The sequence below is a fragment of the Canis lupus genome, chromosome 6, assembly GCF_003254725.2.
Source record: "Canis lupus dingo isolate Sandy chromosome 6, ASM325472v2, whole genome shotgun sequence".
Classification (NCBI taxonomy): domain Eukaryota; kingdom Metazoa; phylum Chordata; class Mammalia; order Carnivora; family Canidae; genus Canis; species Canis lupus.
In genome coordinates this window covers 20,458,727-20,478,965 of record NC_064248.1, presented here as the reverse complement: position 1 = coordinate 20,478,965, position 20,239 = coordinate 20,458,727, and the positions used below count along the sequence as shown (strand labels likewise).

At 49.3% G+C, this 20,239-nt stretch overlaps 1 protein-coding gene across 1 annotated transcript in view; it reads left to right on the top strand.

The window, feature by feature from the left end:
* Positions 1-935: 935 nt before the first annotated feature.
* HS3ST4 (heparan sulfate-glucosamine 3-sulfotransferase 4) overlaps positions 936-20,239 on the top strand; it is a 401,441-nt gene continuing 382,137 nt past the window's right edge. The window contains exons 1-2 of the mRNA XM_025478587.3: positions 936-1,327; positions 1,409-1,781. Of these exons, the coding sequence (XP_025334372.1) occupies positions 958-1,327; positions 1,409-1,781 (743 nt within the window). The 5' untranslated portion in view covers positions 936-957. The remainder of the gene's footprint in view (positions 1,328-1,408; positions 1,782-20,239) is intronic.

Sequence of the window (20,239 nt, the reverse complement as noted above, 5' to 3'; positions counted from 1 at the left end):
AGAGGCTAAAGCTCTAGGGCCGGGATACCCGGGGGCTGGTGTCAAAACTCCACCCATCCATCGGGAGCTCCAAGATGAGATGGGGAGGCCGGAAAGATGGAAGTTTAGATGAGAAGCAGTTAGAGAGAAGAAATGACGCCCGGGCCCCCGGGAGGAGGATATCCGGGGTGAGAGCAGGGCGGGTCAGGGAGGGGCGTGGAGGCCCCGGGCCCCCCGGCTCCCGGGCGGGGGCGCGGCCGCGTCCCTAAAAGTATCGGGAGAGGGTCGGAGAGCGCGGCGTCCAGGCTCCCCGGGGAGGGGAGCGCGGGGCGCTGGGCGGGGCCCGCCTCCAGGGCGCGCGTGTCGGGGGCGGGGTGGGGGGCGGGGGGGGGGGGAGGAGGCGCGATCCTTGCGCTCCCCGCGCCCTCCCCGCGCCCGGGCCCCGGCGCACGCCTCCGCCGCCGCGCCCCCCTCCGCAGGCGCGCGAGCCGCACTCCCCTCCCCCGGCGGCGCGGGGCGCGCGCCCGGCCCCTCCGCCTCCCGTCCGCCTCCCCTCCGCGCCGCTCGGCTCTCCCGGCAGAAAGTTAGCAGCGGGGAAGGAACTCGGGGCCGCACCAGCGCGCGGCGGCGGCGGCGGCGGCGGAGGCTGGAGCGGGAGCCGCGGCGGAGCTGCGCACGGAGCAGGTGCCGCCGGCGGGTCCGCGCGCCCCCCTCGGTCCCCGCGCCCGAGGCTGGGGGGGTGGCGGGGGGCCGCCCGGACCCCGCGGGAGGAGCGCGGAGGGGGGGCCATGCGGCCGGGCTCCCCCCCGGCGCAGCGGGACAGCGGCCAGGGCCGGGGGCGCAGCGGCGTCGCTTCATGCAGCCGGGGCGGCTGGGCAGCGGCGGCGGCGGCGGCGGCGGCGGGGGCGGCGGCTGAAACCATGTCCGGGCAGCGCCGGGGGCCGCCGCCGCCGCCGCCGCCGCGAGCCGGGAGCCGCGATGGCCCCGTGGCCCGCGCCTCCTCCGCCTCCGCCTCCGCCTCCACCTCTCGCCGCGCCGCCGCCGCCGCCCGGCGCCTCTGCTAAGGGGCCGCCGGCGCGCAAGCTGCTTTTCATGTGCACCTTGTCCCTGTCGGTCACCTACCTGTGCTACAGCCTCCTGGGCGGCTCGGGCTCCCTGCAGTTCCCGCTGGCGCTGCAGGAGCCGCCGGGCGCCGCCGCCGAGCCCCCGCCGAGCCCGCCGCCACCCTCGCCGCCGCCTCCCCCCGTGCGCCTCGGCGCCCCCTCGCCGCCGCCCGCGCCGCCGCCGCCGGACAACGCGAGCCGCGGGGAGCCGCCCCCGGAGCAGCCCCCGGAGCAGCCCCCGGAGCAGCCCCCGGAGCAGCCCGCCGAGCAGCCCGCCGGGGCCGGGGCCGGGGCCGGGGCCGGGGCCGGGGCCGGGGCCGGGGGGGCCGGGGCCGACGGCTGGGGGCTGGCGAGCGGCGGCGGGGGCGCCCGGGACGCCTGGCTCCGGACCCCGCCGGCCGCCGGCGACATGGCCACGGCGCAGAGCGCGCTGCTGGAGAGGGAGGCGCCGGAGTCCAGCACCGCCGACGACGAGCTCGCAGGCCGGAGGGCGGCCAACGGGAGCAGCGACCGGGGCGGCGCCGCCGGCACCCCGGACTACGGGGAGAAGAAGCTGCCCCAGGCGCTCATCGTCGGGGTCAAGAAGGGGGGCACCCGCGCGCTGCTGGAGGCCATCCGCGTGCACCCGGACGTGCGGGCCGTGGGCGTAGAGCCGCACTTCTTCGACAGGAACTACGAGAAGGGGCTGGAGTGGTACAGGTAGGACCCGGGGCTGCGCGGGCGGGGCGGGGCGGGGCGGGGCGGGGCCGGGTGGGCGCTCGGGGACCCCCGGAGGGCAAGCCGCGGACGCGCGGGCGCCGTGCCCCGAGAGCGCCTCGGCCCCCGGGGGCCCTCCCCGCCCACCGCTTGGCGGGGGCTGCTGTGCACGCCGGCCCGGGATCACTTCATTTCAGGGCGAGGGGCGCGGGCACCGCCTCGCTCCTTTCTGGCTGCCCCAGGCTCCGCGTCCCGGGGCAGGTGCCTCGTGCCTCCATCCGCCCAGCTCGGGGCCCGGGAATCCCGGCCCTGGTGCCCGCGGGGGGTGTCTCCCAGCTCCCTGCGCTTTCCGCGCCCTGGGGACGCCGAGGGAGGAATGGAGCACAGGGCAGCGAGATGGATCTGGGGAGGGGAGGGTGTGTGTGTGTGTGGGGGGGGGGGGGGGTGCTTTGAGGTCCCCGGGAATCTCTTGTCGAAATCGCCCTGAAACGCATTTGCGTGGCCGGAATCCAACTTCGAGTATTTGCAGGTTAGAGCCACAGGAGCACGCAGCTGTTCAAAAAGGTGATGCTGGCAAGTTCTGGCTTTCTAGTAAAGACGGAGGGCGCTCCCCGCCCGCCCCCATCTCCAGAACTTTCGATCCCCTTGGCTGCATGAACACACCGGGTTGGTTTTGCCTCGGCAGCCCCGGCGTCTGTCTACGCGACAGTTGGTGCTCCAAGTTCTTCTCGTGCACTGCACCCGTGTCCTTTCTAACCTGCGCCTCCTTCGCAACAGATTGGAGCTCCTGCCTTGTGGAAACGTTCACCTCTCTCCTCTTCCACCCTCTGCCAGTGCTGAGAGGAAGGGAGGAGAGAGGAGTAGAAAGTTAGGCGCAGGTGAAATAAATGAATAATCCAGCTTTCTTGCCAGCCATCACATTTAACCGGTGCAGATGCTCAAACGCAAACCTCCTTCGCTTTTTTGGAATCTTTTTCTTTTTCTTTTTTTCTTTCTGTCCCTCTTTCCTTCCGTTTTCTATCTCTCTGGAAAAACAGATCCGGATGGCTGGCCCCCGTCTCGCTTGCATCTCCGTAATTAATTGCAATTGTCAAACAGAAACACGGGCTTTGTCAGCTAAAGTGATGTTATCATCTTAACAGAGCCAATAGGTAAAATACGAGGATTGTTTCCTGACAAGTCCCTTTCCTGTTGAAGAGATGTGCTTTCCAAGTTTAAATTACAGCCTGGGAAAGTTTTAGAAATAGCTTAACTGGGGAAATAGATAATAAATGGGTGTACTGTGATTGATTTCTTCCACTTTAAAAAATATGCCTTATGCTTTCAAAGCTTGAGAGAAGTACATTTAGGCATAAACATTCCACCACATTAAACTGAAACAGCAAATGTGTCTGTTAATGTCTTGTCTGTTTCAACAGCAAGAACTAATTGCAATATTTTCAGAGGCTTCAAACAGCCCCCTCCTATCAAAACATAAAACAGCAAATGCCTAATTTAACTGGAAAATCAGTATTTATAACATCACGAGCCGTGGCTTCCAGTTTGCGATTATAATTAAAAAGGTGTTAGGATGATTAATGCAACAACAGCAAAATAGAGAAAGGGGTATGATGTCTGGGAGGGTTTCAGTTGTTTGATTGTTGGGGATGTTCCGGTCTCTGCTGTGAGGTAGCCTCGGCCCTATGAGGGTATCGGTGGCTTTTTCCAATCCTGATCTTAAAACCGTGTGGCTCCGGAGAAGTGCCAAGTGCCCTTCTGGGGGAGAGAGAGGCATAAAGATCACATCTTTCCAGCATGTGTTCGGGTTGCTGGGTAGCAGCTGGGAATCGAGAAGGGAGTGTTTTATTCAGATGACTTAAAGTTTGATGGAGGGTGCGTGGTGGGGAATGAGTGTCAGGAGGTCCCATCAGCGGGCCTGGAGAATTTTCTGAAGGAGCTGGTAGGAGATGCCGGATTTTCTTCTCTTCTTTCATGCCGGGGCTGGGAAGAGGAGGCATGGAGACAGGCATGACAGGGCCGGGGAAGGTACTGTCCTAGCACTGTCGTACTCCCAGCCATCACTCGTGTGGTGTTTGGGGCTGAGGGTGAATATTTGGTACCCATCCATCCACAGAGCTGTTAGACCAAAGACATGTGGTGGGCAGATCCCCTTGATCCTTACTTAAGAGGAGGACCGTGTGATTTCTCTGTGTGTCCCTCCCCCCCACCCCCCCCACCCTTTACCCCAGTGTCTGACCCATGGCAGATCCTCACAGTGCTGGAGAAGAACCTGTGTGACACAGAGGATCTCGGTAGCCACCCCAAACTGGCTGCTGGGAAGACTTCTAGAAACCTCTTCGGCCCACGGGAGTGTGCTGGGGCTGCTCGGATACCTCTCCAGCCTTCCCAGGGACAGCAGTGCTTTGAGGGTATTTCTGGGATTTTCATAGGCTCCGTCTCTTCAGGCTCCTGTCTCCCTCTGCCATGGAGGAAGAGGGGATGACATCCTCATTACATTGTAGAAAAGGAAACCGTGGCATCAATTCAAACGAGTAAGAGAAAGCCTTCTTCTTCTTTCCCTGCTCCAACCGCATCTTGTAAGTGGTGGCATCTGTGCTTGAACGTACTTGAATGGTCACACTTCCTCCCCATCCACGGAGCATTCCCTGCAAAATCTCCCTCTGCTTGCCAGACGGGAGGGCCACAGATGAATGAAAGGTTTCGATTCTCTCCCCCACTTGTTTTCTTTCCCTTTTGCTCGTCTGCTGTGCTGCTGCGGGAACCTGCTCGGTCTGCAAGTGTTTCTGGGGATGGTGTTTTCAGCCAGAGGGAGAAGCGAGAAGGATTTGGGGCAGCTCCGGGCCGCGCTGCTTTGGGCTTCCTTCCTCTCCCGGCGGAACGGCCCTGAGAGTTGTTATTTCCCTCTGTGTCACTCCAGTCGTGTCCAAATCCGGGTTTTGCTTTCTCCTACGCTGTTGATCTAATGTGATTTAAAAACACATTTGAGATTAGAACGCATGCCTCCGATTTCAGGGCAAGATAGACTAATGGATTAGGGCGGGAGTGTTAAAGCTATGGGGGAAGCAAGCCTCACTTCGAGGATCGACTCAGGCCAGTAAGTGGGGGGTAGACTCGTCCCTCCACTCCCCATCCCTCCAAACTGGTAAAAGGAGAGAGCCACACGGAACCTTCCAGAATGGGCTGCTCCAGGCTGTCTGGGCAGAGACCTTACGCTCCTCTAAGGGACGGGACCTGGCGGCAGGTGTGCCAAACTCATCCAGGTGACAGGGCTGCCCTGAGTGTTAAAGACTGTGCAGTAATCGTGACTGCTTAGCCCCGCTCCAGGGTGATGGGAAGGGAACCTCCGTGGGTTCAGACTGTCTGCGCTGCCTATAGTTAATACACTCCTCCCATCTGCTAAGGGGAGATCACTCTGGAACATGCTACCGTCGTCGTACTACCCGGAGGAAAGTGGCTAACAGCACTGTTTGCACCTAGTATCTGGAGAGAGGCTGAGGGAGGACTCCAGAAAGGCACTGGCACTTAGGAAATGCCTGTTCCTACAGTGCTGGGTGCTTTGTGGATGTGCTCTCACATTTGAGTGTCCTGATGAGGGTTGTGAGCTAAATAGCGGCCTTCGTGTTTTACAGGTGGCTCTCGGAGGAGCGTGCATGATGGGCTCAGGGTTGCTCAGCCGGTTAGTGGCTGAGCTGACCCCATGCGTCTCAGTTTGTTTTTTTAAAGATTTTATTTATTTATTCATGAGAGACACAGAGAGAGAGGCAGAGACCCAGGCAGAGGGAGAAGGAGGCTCTATGCAGCGAGCCTGATGTGGGACTCGATCCCAGGACCCCGGGATCACGCCCTGAGCCAAAGGCAGATGCTCAACCACTGAGGCACCCAGGCGACCCCATGCGTCTCAATTTCACAGGGCTGATTTCTTCCCTCCCATCCCACCACCACACAAAAACAAAAACTACTAACAAGATGTTTCCCTTCCTTGTTAACATTTAACAGTCCTTTAATAAATATCATTTACTTATTATTACACATACCCAGAACTGCTGTTAAGTACAGGGGAAACCGTGGTGACTAAGCACTTCGTGGTTCTGAACCAGACATTTGGGTGGTGGGCAGGGGAGACAGTGGACAGTCTCTTGTTACCTTTTTAATGTGGCTACTAGAAAATTTTAGCATCACGCTTGTGACTCACATCATATTTCCACTGGGCAGGGCTCCTAGTAGAGCAGTGCTTTTTAAGCTTTAAACGTGCACGCGTCACCTGGGATGTTGTGAACATGCAGGATTGTGAGTCAGCAGGTCTGAGGGAGGCCCTGAGAGTCTGCATTTCTAACATCCCAGGTGTTGCCGGTGCTGCCGATCGCTGGACCTCACTTTGAGTAGCAGGGGGTCTAGAGAGAAATCGGTGCATGGGTGTGTGTGCCCAAACATGTGATTTTAAATCGAATGACTAGGGAAAACTTCTCCGTGAGGGTGATGTAAATCAAGTGAAAGAGGAAGATCCTGTCATGTAAAGATCTAGGTAGAGAGGTTTCCAGTAGTGGGAAGGGCAGGTGCAAAGGCCCTGAGGTGGAAGCGATCCTACTGGTTTTATAAAGGATTCTTTCAGTATTCCCAGTGCACAGTGTTTGTAGCTGGTCAAAACTGGGTTCACAGTCTGACTTTACAAGTTACTGGTGTATGATTTTGGATGACTGATTTAGCATCACTCGGTTTTAGTTTATCTGGGAATAATCCTTCTGAGATTTTTGGGAGGAATAAATGAAATAATAAAGGTGGATGTATAAAAAATGAGTCTTTTATTTTTTTTAAAGATTTTATTTATTTATTCATGAGAGATAGGGAGAGAGAGAGAGGCAGAGACACAGGCAGAGGGAGAAGCAGGCTCCATGCAGGGAGCCCGATGTGGGACTCAACCCCGGGTCTCCAGGATCACGCCCCGGGCTGAAGGCAGCGCTAAACCCCTGAGCCACCCGGGCTGCCCAAAAATGAGTCTCTTAGAGCAGAAATCCAAATGGACTCAGCTCCTGAGATTTTTTTTTTTTTTTTTAATTTTTCAAGTCTGTTTGGTCTCCTATGCTTTACCTTTCATCACAGCTGTCCTAATATTGACTGAAGAGTCTCTTATTGGGGATTTTTTTTTTTGGGAAAAGTCTAATAATGATTGGCTTTGCAATCTACATCTGCTTGACTTTTTAAACCAAGGGTCACCAACTCTCCTACCCAGTGAAATAGACTAGGTGGGAAGAGACCGGGGGCACTTGCTTTTCCATCTGCAAACGTTAACCACATCCTCCACTTGGTAGGAGAAGCTGGAAACCCAGGCCTTGATGTGAAATCTCTTGGTTTTTAACGTTGGCAAACAGATTAAAATTTCTTAAAAGCGCTGTGTGGGCCAGCACCGTGGGACAAACAAAACACATCTGTGGGCTGGATACAGCCAGCTGGCTACCAGTCGGTGACCTGTGGTTTAAACTCGTTTCAGAAAGTAACTGGCATAGCCCTAGCCTTTGCAGTTGCCAGAATTGTGGCTTACGGGTGCTGTTTTAGTTTAGATCCCCACCCCCCCTTTACAGATTTTGCAACAGCAACTAAGGGGGGGGGGTACCTCCCAGATAGATTGCAACAATAACAAAAGGAGCTGGTCATAAAGAGGAACAATGAGGAAGAAAAAGAGAATTCATAAGTAAATTTCCCTTTTTTGTCCATTGAACATTTTCTTGAAGGTGGGACCACTCCTCAGTTGTTCCCTCATTAATCAGGAGCTTGGGTATGGGATCCGTACAGATGAGTTGCACCGAAAAAATAGACTCCGGCCTGGTGGATTCAGTAAGACCTGAGAGATGGAGAAATTGGGTTCTCGCTTTTGCTCTGCTATATTACTAGTTCTGTCTGACCTCAGGTTACTTGGTCTGTTTTTCTTCTTTTTAAAAAAATTTCTGAGATAATGAGACTGTTGTCTGCAAAGGGTCCGTTCAGTGAAATCCTTCGGTTCTAGAGCAGACTTGTGTGTTAGACTTTCTAGAGGGAGGGAGCCAGAAGGGGAGAAGCAACATTGTACAGAGCGTGTTTTTATATCCGTCTCTGAGCCCAGAGGCCGCTGCCTCCGCCCGGTGTGATCGCCATGCCTCAGTTTCTCCATCTGCAGAATGGGCTCAGTATTACTTACTTCCCAGGGATTATGCGATGATGAGATGAGTTGATGACGTAGGACATGGCTCTTTCCCCTCTTTCTCTCTCTCTCCTCTTTCCCCCATGCCTTTCTTCTCCATCTCCCCTGCCCATCAGTACTGAAGGTCCTAAAGAGAAGGCTGTAAAGCATTTTTCGTTTGAATATAGCCTTTTATTTCAAGATTATGTCTGAATGAGGGATTTCAAACCCTGAAGCAGCTCTTAAGTAGCTCTCCAGAGAATAATCAAAACCGGATTCCAGAATTTGGTCTATTGTAACTGGAGCTGAAGGAAGGGAAGAGTCTGATTTCATGAGGTAGCTGCAGCCAGGATTCTCCACCGAGGGCCTGGGGTAGGGAAATGGGCTGGCACTCTGGGCTTGTGTGCTGACATTTTCTTGAACCTTCCGTAGGAATTGATGCCGCTTGGCCTGCATGGCTACAGAGGCATTTAGAATGCCAAGGGCGTGCTTGCCTTCAGTTTTTCTGCAGAGCCGAAAGCATTTGAGAACGCAGGACTGTTGAGGCAGGACCCCGCCAAACTCCCTGGCTTGAGATTTGGCTTCTTGCACACCGGTGTTCTCCAGCTGTCGTGACGTGACTTATTTATTTTTATTTTTACGTTTGTAGATCACACCAGCCGTATTTACTTTTGAACTGAGTCAGGAGAGAGGCCTCGAGATTTTAGGTGAATGAGAGATTGCTGGGGTTGTAGGGCAGGAAGATTTTTTTTTGTTTTGTTTTAAAGGTTTTGGCTTTGCATAATGGATGATATCTCTGGAACTGATTGAACCTCCGCCCTGTTAAAAGTAATCTCTTGATTCCGTTGGTTTCTGCGGTTTAACAAGCTTCTGTATAACTGTCTTGGGAATTTCAGTCTGAAATTATAATTCACTAAGGGAGCCTTTCAGCCGATCTTGCCATTAATTAAAAGCAGGCGGTTGAATTTTTTGTTTTAACACTCGCTAGTTAGGATTGCCTCGCTTAAAATTTTTTTCGACCTTTATTTAAAAATGTACAAAACGTATTCATCAGGAAACAAAAAAACACATGAATTAGTATTTTTTCTTTGATTGTGAGTAATAGAAAATGATCTTAAACTATTATAAATAGAAAAGGTAATTTACTGGTTTCTGTCATTGAGAAGCCTAGGGGGTGATGACTTCAGGAAAAGCTGGATCCAGGGGCTCATATGCTATCACTAGGTCTCTGTTTCTTTCCATTCTTTGCCATGGTTTTCTTGACCTTGCTTTCTTCTCAGATAGGTTGTCTCACCACATTTTCGGCAAGATGATAAATAGCAACCTCAGACAAACATACTTGATGTTTATCAATTCTTTTGGAAATCATTTTTCCTAAGAGTTTCTTTCTTTCTTTTCTTTTTTTTTTTTTTTTAGATTTTATTTATTCATGAGAGACATAGAGAGACAGAGACACAGGCAGTGGGAGAAGCAGACTCACTACAGGGAACCTGATGTGGGACTCGATCCCAGGACCCTGGGATCATGCCCTGAGCAGAAGGCAGACGCTCAACCACTGAGCCACCCAGTCATCCCTTCCTAAGAGTTTCTATAAGAAATTCCCGGAGGTGCCATTGGCCCAGGTTGGGTCATGTGCCTGTTCCTAAAGCAGTCATGGTGTCGTGCTCTTATTAGACCCCGGTGATGTGGTCACTCACCCCTTTGGCCTGGGATAGTGGTTGGGGGCAGGGAAGTAGAGTTAGTCTCATGAAACCATAGGGAACAATTTCCCCATAAGAACAAAGTGTTCCAGGGTTCCGTTGTCAGAAATGGGGGCCATTTGAACCACGTGCTCATTAAACCTGTAAAGATCAAGTCTGGGACAGGTACCCGATCTCTCTGAGTGTTTTTAGAAAGAGGTACAAAGGGTTAGTCTGGGGAGGTCCGGTGGACTTGTTTTAGTTATTCACTCACTTAGGTATTATTTAAACACATATCAGTTGTCAACTATGTGCTAGGGTCAGACATGAATCAGTCATGGCCAGTGACCTGAAAGAGTTTATGAAATAGGGAAATGGACAAGTAAGTGACTACATCATAAGGTAATGAGAGCTCTGACGAAGTGGGATTTATTCGAGGAATGGAAGGATGGTTCGATCGTAGGCAGTCTAACAACGTGATTGATTCTTACCATGAGCAAACGAGAAAAACTCTGTGATTCACTTTATGGATGCTAAAAATAGAGCTGATAATACTAATATTCCTCATTTTGAGAACCACCTGCTGATAAAATAGAATCATCTACAAAGCCAGCATCATCTTTAATGGTGTACCACTAAAACGTTCCTGTTAAATTCCAAGCAAGCCCACAATGCTCATTGAGATCACTGTTATTTATCTTTGTTCAGGAATTAATTGATGATGCACTTGAATGAGGAAAAGAATGAGAAAGGGGGAGGTAGAATTATTACCATTTGCCAGCAGTTTCACCTCTTAATGGAAAGTCTGAGATAACGAATCCTCTCAACGAATCTATTAGGAACAATAATGGGGTTCATTAAGGGGATCGGTAAGGAAATTACTTTGCAAAATCTATAGTTTTCCTATGTGCCTACGCCAACCATTTTGAGAATATGATGAGAGAAAATACACTATTTATAGAAGCAACCAAAGAGACAAAATAACTAGGAATAAATTTAGCAAAACTTGCAAGGGACTTGTAAGAACAAAATTTTAATATTTTACTGAGGGGCAACAGAGAAGAGAGGAGTAGATGGAGAGGCTTCTTTGTCGAGGATGGCATGTCTTTCCTTTCCCTCCATCCCCTCTCTTCCTCCCTCCCTCATCCCTCCTCTTCTGTTTTATTGGAATTTAGAGGCATTGGTCGTTACTGTAGGGATCGCAGTTACAGTGGTTGGTGGTGGTAGAGCTGCAAGATTGAGGTCAGGCCTGTTTGAAAGTGGTCTGAAAATACTGTTTCTGTGAACAGGGCCAAAACCTTGTACTTCGTGTATAGGATTCTCTTATTACTGTGTTCTTTTGACCGAGAAGAGGATGGTAAGGCAACTGTTGCTGTTCAGATTCATATACAGAGTTAGAATTCCTTGTTGGGGAGGGGGGTGCATGCCCGGCTTTATATCCTAAATTCAAGGATGGTGGGACCGTGCACAGGTGTTGATTAACAGTTGGATTGGTGTAAATTAGAAGCTGTAGGTGAACACAGTGGAAAAATCAGGGACCGGTAATGGTTGCTTTCACTGGGGCAGGGAGATGAAGATTCGGGTAGGAAAGAATGACCATAGTGGTGGTGACAGGAGAGGCCACGCTTTGCTCCAGGCCCCAGCTCCTTCAGCCTTCACAGGGACCTTATGACACAGGTCCTGCTATTACCTGAATTTTCCAGGTAAGGGAGCTGAGGCACAGAGAGGTCATGTATCTGGCTCAGGGCGTGGGCTTGGCCTTCAGACCCAAGTCTTTGGCCCCAAACACACAGCATCTCCTTTTATTTGTCTTGAAGCTTTATCTAAACCCTCAGAAGTGTTGTCCTTCCAGGCACACGAGAGTGAACAGTAATCGTGTACCATTCCCTGCTCGACACTCTCCATTTCCCATGTGCAGATGGACTGGCCTGCCTGTGGGACAGGCTGGGGAAGGGGCGTGGGGGGAATCTGGTCCCAACGCGACAGGTTGGGGCACTGGTATCCTTTCTGTTCTGGGCCCAAGCTCGTTCCTGCTTTCGGGGCTTTTTATTTTCTGTTCTCTGGGCCGAGAATACTCTGCCTCCAGGCTCTAAACTACCTGTGTCTCCTCATCCTTCAGGTGTTGGCTTAAATTCTAACTCCTCGAGAAGACCTTTCCCAAAGACCTGTTTTTTTTTTTTTTTTTTAAAAAAAAAAAAAAAACCTGTTTCTACCCCTGAACTTTTTCTGCTGTTTTATTTTCTTCACAGCATATACTGCTTTCCCAAATCATCTGAATTCCGCATCTCCCTCTTGCTGGAAGGTGAATTAGGAGGAACCAGGGGTCCTGTCTGTCTTTTCCTTGACACTACCCAGATCAGTACTTGGCATGCAGTAGGGGCTCCATAAATGTGGTTATCAATCATTGATTTTTTTGTTGTTTTGTTTTGTTTTATTTTTTCCTTAGGGAGGGAGAGAGAGAGTGAGCTCAGGGGGAGGGGAGGACAGAGAGAGAGAAAGAGACTCTCAAGCAGGTTCTATGTCCAGTGTGGAGCCCAACGTGGGGCTTGGTATCACGATCCTGAGATCACAACCCAACCCGAAATTAGGACGCTTAACTGACTGAGCCACCAGGCGGCCCTAATCACTGATTTAGGATCAATGAACTAATGCATAAAAGGAGTGCTTTCTATGTGCTAAGTTCTCTTGCAAAACTTCAAGCTTCTGGAAAGAAATAACACATTTCTTGGGAACTCTGGCTAAGAATTGTTCTAGGCTCTTTCACAATACTATTTTTGTAAGACTATTTTGGGCGCAAGAAAGAGAAACCCACTCAACCCAGCTGTGTGGGCTAGACAGTCTCCCCAAAAGGTTCCCTCCAACACACAACATTATCCATGTCTTCCTCACAGCAGCCTCACGAAGTAGATACTTCCTCATCCCACTTTTACAAATAAAGAGAGTCAGACTTCAGAAGGGCAGAGTGATGGTGTCAGAGTCACACGGCGGGTTGTCACAAGCCAGGTGTCTTTTGACTGTGACACATGGCTTTTGGTTCCTAGCCTTTGTTGGTGCCACCGACAGCATTTTATTATATTTTATTTTATTTTATTTTATTTTATTTTATTTTATTTTATTATTTTACTTTATTTTATTTTTTTATTTTATTTTTTATTTTTTATTTATTTTTTCACTGACAGCATTTTAGAAGAGCTTGGATTATTTCTGATGGGCCCTGAGTCCCAAGAGAAATTTGGATTATGTTTCTCTAGATGCATTGTCAGACTGTCATTCAGTAATCAAACAGTTACACAGGGGTGTTTGATTTGTTACTCACTGTAGGTGTAGATAGACCTTTCCTTGTGCCCCCAGGTTAAGGCTTTGGCAGGGATTTTGAGGTTTGGGTGTTCCTAGAGCCAAAGAAATCAAAGACAGGCTACCCGAGTGCCTCTGTTGTAGGGTGCTCTGACTCTTTGGAGCTACGTGGTGTTTTGAAAAAGAAAGCTGAACCTGGAATCAGAAATTCAGAATTTGAGTCTAATGTCTGTGACTGCCTTGCTCTGTGTGCGTGGACCTCATAGCCTCTGAGACTTTGTTTCCTCATCTCTGAAATGGGCATCACGGCCTCTGAGAATGTCACAGTGATTTTGTGAGGATGGAATAATGCTGATGCCCTGGGATCTGCATGGTCTACACATGTTGGTTGTTATTAATCTGTGCACGTTTTCATGAATTCCCCCAGGTAATTGGTTTTCTGGAATGTTGCACTCCAGGGAGTACGTGAAATACAGGACACTCTTATCATAAACTTAGACGAAGTTTAATTTACAGAAACTATTATGTAGCGTGGATATCAAACATTGGTTAGAGCGGACGGACTGCAGGAAGATCTCCAGAATTTCTGAGGAACCTCACGCTGCATAACTCTTACCTGACCATCATCTTTTTATACTGAAAAACCATAAAAAGCTGTGTTTAGGACACATTTGCTTCTTAGGATTGCCCTGCAGTTGGTGCCCTTTGGAAGTGCCTGGAAGATTCTCTCTGTTTGCTCTCAGTGGACTTACTTACCATGTCATTTTCTTATGCACCCTGTCTGTGTTTCCCAAGTTGTCATGTTCACTCTCCACCTTCTGGCTGCAGGAGTCATCCACTTTCTAACCTGTGAAAGGCAGAAAATGCCCCCTCCCCCAAAATGTCCTCATCTTAATCTCCCGAATGTATGAGTGAATGTGCTAGATCACGAGGCAAAAGGGAATTAGGTTGCAGGTGGAATTATGGTTGCTAAACAGCTTACCTCGAATGGGGATCATCCCAGATTTTTGGGATGGGCCAGTGTAATCACAGGAATCCTTCCAAGTGGAGGCAGGAGGCAGAGAGACCGTGAGGGGCTCATCCTATTGTTACTGGCTTTGGAGGTAGAAGAAGGAGCCACAAGCCAAGGAATTGAGGCAGTTTCTAGAAGTGAGGGCAAAGGGAAGGAAATTAATTCTTCCTTAGAGCTTCCAGAAAGAATGCAGCTTGATGTTGCTTTGATGTGAGCCCATGGAGACCCGTTTCTGATTTTGGACTTAAGCTCATTAAGCTTGCCTGCCCGTGGTCACTTGTTACGCAGCAGTACACTCTCCTCAGATATCTCTCGCAGCCACCTTCTCGTTTTCTTTTCTTCCCTTTCTTTTTCTCCCTTTCTGGAAAATAATCACCTTTGGCTCTTAGAGGTCTCTCATCAAGCAGCAACATACATGTAACCATCCACCATTTGCAGATGGTCACTGTCCTAGTTAGGCTAAAAAACGCAAGTGCTGGAACATGGAGATGTCAACTCACAATGGCTTAAATAGTTGATTTTTCTCCAATATTACGAAAAGTGATATTTGAAGTTGGTAGCAGTCAGTGCTGCCTGGTGACCCATCACTCAGAGGGAACATGTAAGATGAGAGCCGTGAGTTCAGGGGTGTAGGTTGTATGTGTTTGTATAGCACGGACACGCCAGCCAGTGTAGACTGCTGGAACAGCTCCCCGAGATTGTTCAGGGACGCAAGTTCTGTTCCTTCTATCTTGTCGCTGTGCCATCCCCCAGGGAGCTCGTTAGACACGCAGACTCTTAGATCCCATCCCATACTTTCAGAAGCAGAATTTGCATTTTAAGAACATACTTGAGTAATGATCCTGCACAAAGGTTGAGTAACAGGGCCTTGGAACAAGGTCTTTCAACCTTGGCACTGTGGACGTTTTGAGCCAGGAAAGTCTTCACTGTGGGGACTGTCCTGGGCATTGGAGGGTGTTCAGAGCTTCTCTGGCTTGTGCCTCCTGGATGCCAGGAGTTAGTCTTCATCCTTCATTTTAATAGCCGAACACATCTCCAGACATGGCCAAGTGTCTCATGGGGACGGGGGTGGGGTGGTGGTGGTGCTGGTGGTGGTGGCAAAACTGTCTCTGACTGAGAACCCCTGTGTTATGGGCCACCTGGGTGGCTCAGTGGTTGAGCATCTGCCTTTGGCTCAGGTTGTGATCCCGGGTTCCTGGGATCGAGTCCCACATCAGGCTCCCCATAGGGAGCCTGCTTATCCCTCTGCCTACATCTCTGCTTCTCTGTCTGTGTCTCTCATGAGTAAATAAATAAAATCTTAAAAAAAAATAAAAAAAAGAACCCCTGCGTTAGAGGGTTTTTCTCTTCTGCATGATCAGAGCAGAAGTAAGGCAAAGTGCAGAAGGCCAGGAAGGAATTTCTTCTTGAGCATATGAGTCATCCGCTTGAGAAGTGGACATCCATGACTTGCACTCACATTCTGTTGGCAAGAATTTTGTTGCAGGGCTACATCCGCCCGCAAAGCAGTCTGGAAACAATTTTAGGTGTTTCTTTGCCCAAAGAGGAGGAGAGAGGAGGTCTGGGGGACAGTCAGCTGGCCGCTAAGGTAACTAGCGCAAGAGGTTAGTCTTCCTGTATCTCTTCTTAATCTGTCTTCTATCCAGAGGTGAAATCTGGTTGGAAGGGTGAAATTGATACAAATAAATTGAGTATATATATATATATATATATATGCATATGCATATGCATATATACACACACACAGATATATATGTATATATTTTTGCAGTTGGAATATCAAACTATTTTAGATCAGAGGATGTTTTAGATGAACACATAAAATTTACTTGGTTCTCTGATAGCATATTTTGATATCAAGAGTTCAGTGTCCTCTGAACTTTAGTCATGAATATTACTCTTGCTGTTTTTTTTTCCATATAGAAGTACTTGACTATATTGATTTTTTTTACATGAAAAGTAATAATTTTTTAAACATTTGTAAGGACCATATTATTACTATAAATGTGTTTGATGAGGTGGAGATATACATACATATACACACATGAGTTTTTGTATGTATATACCTACATCTGTATGTGTTTATGTAACTATTCATGTATATATGTATCTGTCTTTTTTTTTTTTTTTTAAAGAGAGAGATGGAGAATGAGCACTTGCTGCAGTGGGGGCAGGGCAGAGGGAAGGGGAGAGGGAGAATCTTAAGCAGGCTCCAAGCACAGCACAGAGCCTGACACAGTCTTGATCTTGGGACCCTGAAATTATGACCTGAGCCAAAATCAAGAGTCAAGCACTTGGTACTACCCTCCCCCTCCCCATGTTGCTGCAGTAGACTCTTGCTTTTGTCCCTGCCAAACTCGTGCCCCTTTGTAGTGTGCTCTTCACATAGTAACTATAGTAAGTAATCCTTCTAGAACACAAACCAGACTGTATCACACGACAGAATCAGACCCCTGCCTGTCTTTCCAGGCACATTTATTTGCATTTTCTCTTTGCTCCTCTGCTTGAGCCACACTAGCTTCCCAAGAAGAAAAACATGGCCCTGCCTCAGGGCCTTTGCACTTGTTGTACTGGCCACCTGTATAGGTCTTCCTTAGATAATTTGTAAGGTTTGTATCCTTTCTTCATTTGAGCCCTCTGCTCCAGCTTCCTCCTCAACATTACCTTTTCCTGGACTGCCTGGACACATCTTCTGCACTCCTGCTGGTAAAAGTTCCACTCAATGGAAAATGCTGGTATATACAGTACTGCCATTAATATTTACCTATATTTTATAGTTACTTCACCTCCATCAAGATTTCTGGTCTCTTAATTTCCTGGTTTCCAGGCAGCCTGGGTGGTTCAGCGGGGGAAGCCTGGGTGGCTCAGTGGTTTAAGTGCCTGCCTTCCGCCCAGGGCGTGATCCTGGAGTCCCAGGATCGAGTCCCACATCAGACTCCCTGCATGGAGCCTGCTCCTCCCTCTGCCTGTGTCTCTGCCTCTCTCTCTCTCTCTCTCTCTCTCTCTGTCTCTATCATGAATAAATAAGTAAAACCTTTAAGAAAAAATTCTTGATTTCCATTCCAGGGAAAATATCTTGTTTTGATCTGGTGCCACAAAATGACCTTGACATTGCTGGAGTCAATTTAAAATATAGTTCTCAAACTCTCTGCTATCCCTGTTATTTAAGTACACTGCCACTAGGTGGTGGTCACACGACGTAGGCTGAGTCCAAAGTAAGGCGTTTCTTGAGCTCAGTAAGGTGTTGAGTGGCTGGCTCCTTGCTCCTTCCAACCTTAGTTAACCTGGCATATTTACCCCTGTAAAATATGAGCTTTTATAAAAGGTTTGCTCTCAGTAAACAGTAAACAGACACCAAACGGATGTTCATAGCGTGTTTAAACCAGACTCTGGTACAAGCTCTCTCCTCTTAGCCAGTTCTTCATTTGGGTTCAGATATAGGTGGCACTTATCTTTCTTTCTTAGCACTTCTGTGACTCTCTGGATATGGATGAACCATGAGCATACCACCTTACTGTAAGTGAATGTTGAGACATTTAATATCAGAAAATATCTTTTTTTAAATATTTCATTTATTTATTCATGAGAGAAGCAGAGACACAGGCAGAGGGAGAAGCAGGCTCCCTGCAGGGAGCCAGATGTGGGACTCGATCCCAGGACGCTGGGATCACGACTTGAACCTAAGGCAGATGCTCAACCACTGAGACACCCAGGTGCCCTAGGAAATATCTTTATAACACACATGCCAGACATTAAATGCATGCACTATCCATTTCTCAACTGAATGATGATTTCAACCAGCACATCTGGTGACCTTACCCAGAACAACTAAGTTCCTTATTTAGAATGAAACAGTGAGTTTGTTCTGTACTTACTGGTTCTCATTCTCGTGTGTACCATTGTGCTGACACTTTCTTCTTGCAAGTTTTTCTTCAACTCTTGTCCTTGGTGCTCCTGGGTTTTCTTGGGATTGTGTCTTTTTTTTCCAGTTTCTGCGCCTCTCATCCACCAGGAGGAAGACATGGCCCCAAATCACAATATATTAGAGCACGTTTAAAGAAAATCTTTCCTGGTGGCTTGAAACTTGGTTTCAGCTACAGATTTCTACCAGTTAGGATTCTTCTGTGTTTGTTTTTTTTAGTATTTTTTTAAATTGTTATTTATTTATGATAGTCACAGAGAGAGAGAGAGAGAGAGAGAGAGAGAGGCAGAGACACAGGCAGAGGGAGAAGCAGGCTCCATGCACCGGGAGCCCGACGTGGGATTCGATCCTGGGTCTCCAGGATCGCGCCCTGGGCCAAAGGCAGGCGCTAAACCGCTGTGCCACCCAGGGATCCCGGATTCTTCTGGTTTTTACACATAGAAATTCCAGGTAAAGTCTGAACTGAGCATGAGCCAGGATGGAATTTAATGCCTTCTGGATCTGAGAAGCCCTGGATTGGGGTGGCCTTACAAATGAGGGCTTAAACGTTGTCACTGGATCTTGCAGGTCCCGCAACTGGTCCTCATTGCCAGAGATGGGGTGAGGCTTGAGGCATTGCCTGTTTGGGGCAGATGTGGGCGTCTGCTCCCCTGGGGGCATGGGGCTGGAGATGAGGGCATTTCACCAGGGCAAAACCAGGATGAGAGTATCTAGGAAAGGAAGTGGATTGTCGTGCCAAAACAACAGATGTCTGTTTCAAGACTCTTGTTCAAATGTACTTTCACCAAAGTCTAACCAAATGAAATAGGCACACTGCTAGTTCGACTGGCTTGGTGTGGAGATAGGAGGCCTGGGTCCTGGTCTGTGTCTTTCTATCAGGGTGGGCACAGAGTGGCTCAGATCTCCCACCCCCAGCTGGAAGATTCTGCATCTCTTCTTTTTTTTTTTTTTTTTAAAAGGTTTTATTTATTTACTCATGAGGGACACAGAGAGAGGCAGAGACACAGGCAGAGGGAGAAGCAGGCTCCCTGCGGGGAACCTGATGCAGGACTCCCAGGATCACGACCCGAGCCAAAGGCAGGCGCTCAACCACTGAGCCACTCAACATTTTTGAGGTGCCCCTCAGTATTTTTTTAAGTAGGCTCCGTGCCCATCATGGAGCTCGACACAGGGCCTGAACTCACAACCCTGAGATCAAGACTTGAGCTCAGATCAAGAGTCAGATGCTCAACCGACTGAGCTACTCAGGTGCCCTGACTCTCTATCTCTTCTTTAATACAGAAAGGAAGGACTGAAGGAAGGCAGGCGAAGAGAGAGGGAAGGAGGGAAAACAAAGAAACTTGTTTCTGTACCTAAGTTGTGTGAAATCCTGAAAAAAAATATCCCAAGAACCTGCCCCTCAGAAATCACTAATTACTTATTTACAGTATTTCCTATTTCTGTCATTTCCTTAGCAACCCCTAGCAGCTGCCTGGGGAAATTTAAAGGGACTGTCTGTCTTCCACGAGAATTCTTCAAATAGCAAGTGAAATTGTTTAGTGACACGAAGTCTTCCTGCTCAGATTCACTTCAAGAAGAGAAGGAGAAGTGATTTGGCATTTGATCAATCTTAACATAACTAGACAGCCCAGAATTTCTGGAACGGCCCTGATTCTAGGTCATTTTACTCTTTTCATTTAAGGTAAAGGCCTGCAAGCTGGGATGCAGTACGATTTAATTTTTGTGCTTTTTTTAGTCTTTTTATGAAAATTAAGTCCACATTTTGGAAAGAAAAATACCTTTGTCAGATGCAGCATCTTGATGCTTTGTTTGGAAATAGGTACCCTGTATTTGTCGGGGGGGGGGGGGGGAGGAACTCACTAGAGCCTGGTGGGGTTCGCTCCTCAGCCAGCGCATGTGAGTTAAAATTGTATCCTGAAGGATCTTTTTGAGGGTTCCTCAGCGGGGGTCCCTTGGAAAATTGGGGACCTGGAGCTTCTGAAATTCCAATGTCAGTTACTAGGTCTGGGCCAGTTTGGAGGAGATGGCTCTTGAACTTTGGTGGTCTTGGTGCCCCAGCCTCCAACTTTCTGTGACACTGTCCATGTCTCCCTTTGGTTTTAGGGTTCCTCCCTGTGTCCTGGGAGTGGGAGCTTTGGCTCTTCCCTCACTTCGCCCCAAACAAGGCCCCAGGGCTCCTGGGTTTTGCAGGCCAGGGTTTTGCAGGGTTTGCCTACTGGATGCGAAAGAGATGGCGATAAGTAAGGAGAAACAAATACTTTTCCTGCTGGTCAGCCAGCTCTGGTCAGGCACATCGATCTGAACGTTTGTTTCCAGAAAGACCTTCTCTTCCAGATTTCTCGTGACTTATTTTAAGAATCTGAAGACTTCTGACAGATTCTGTTTTTTGAGAAGCAGGCAAAA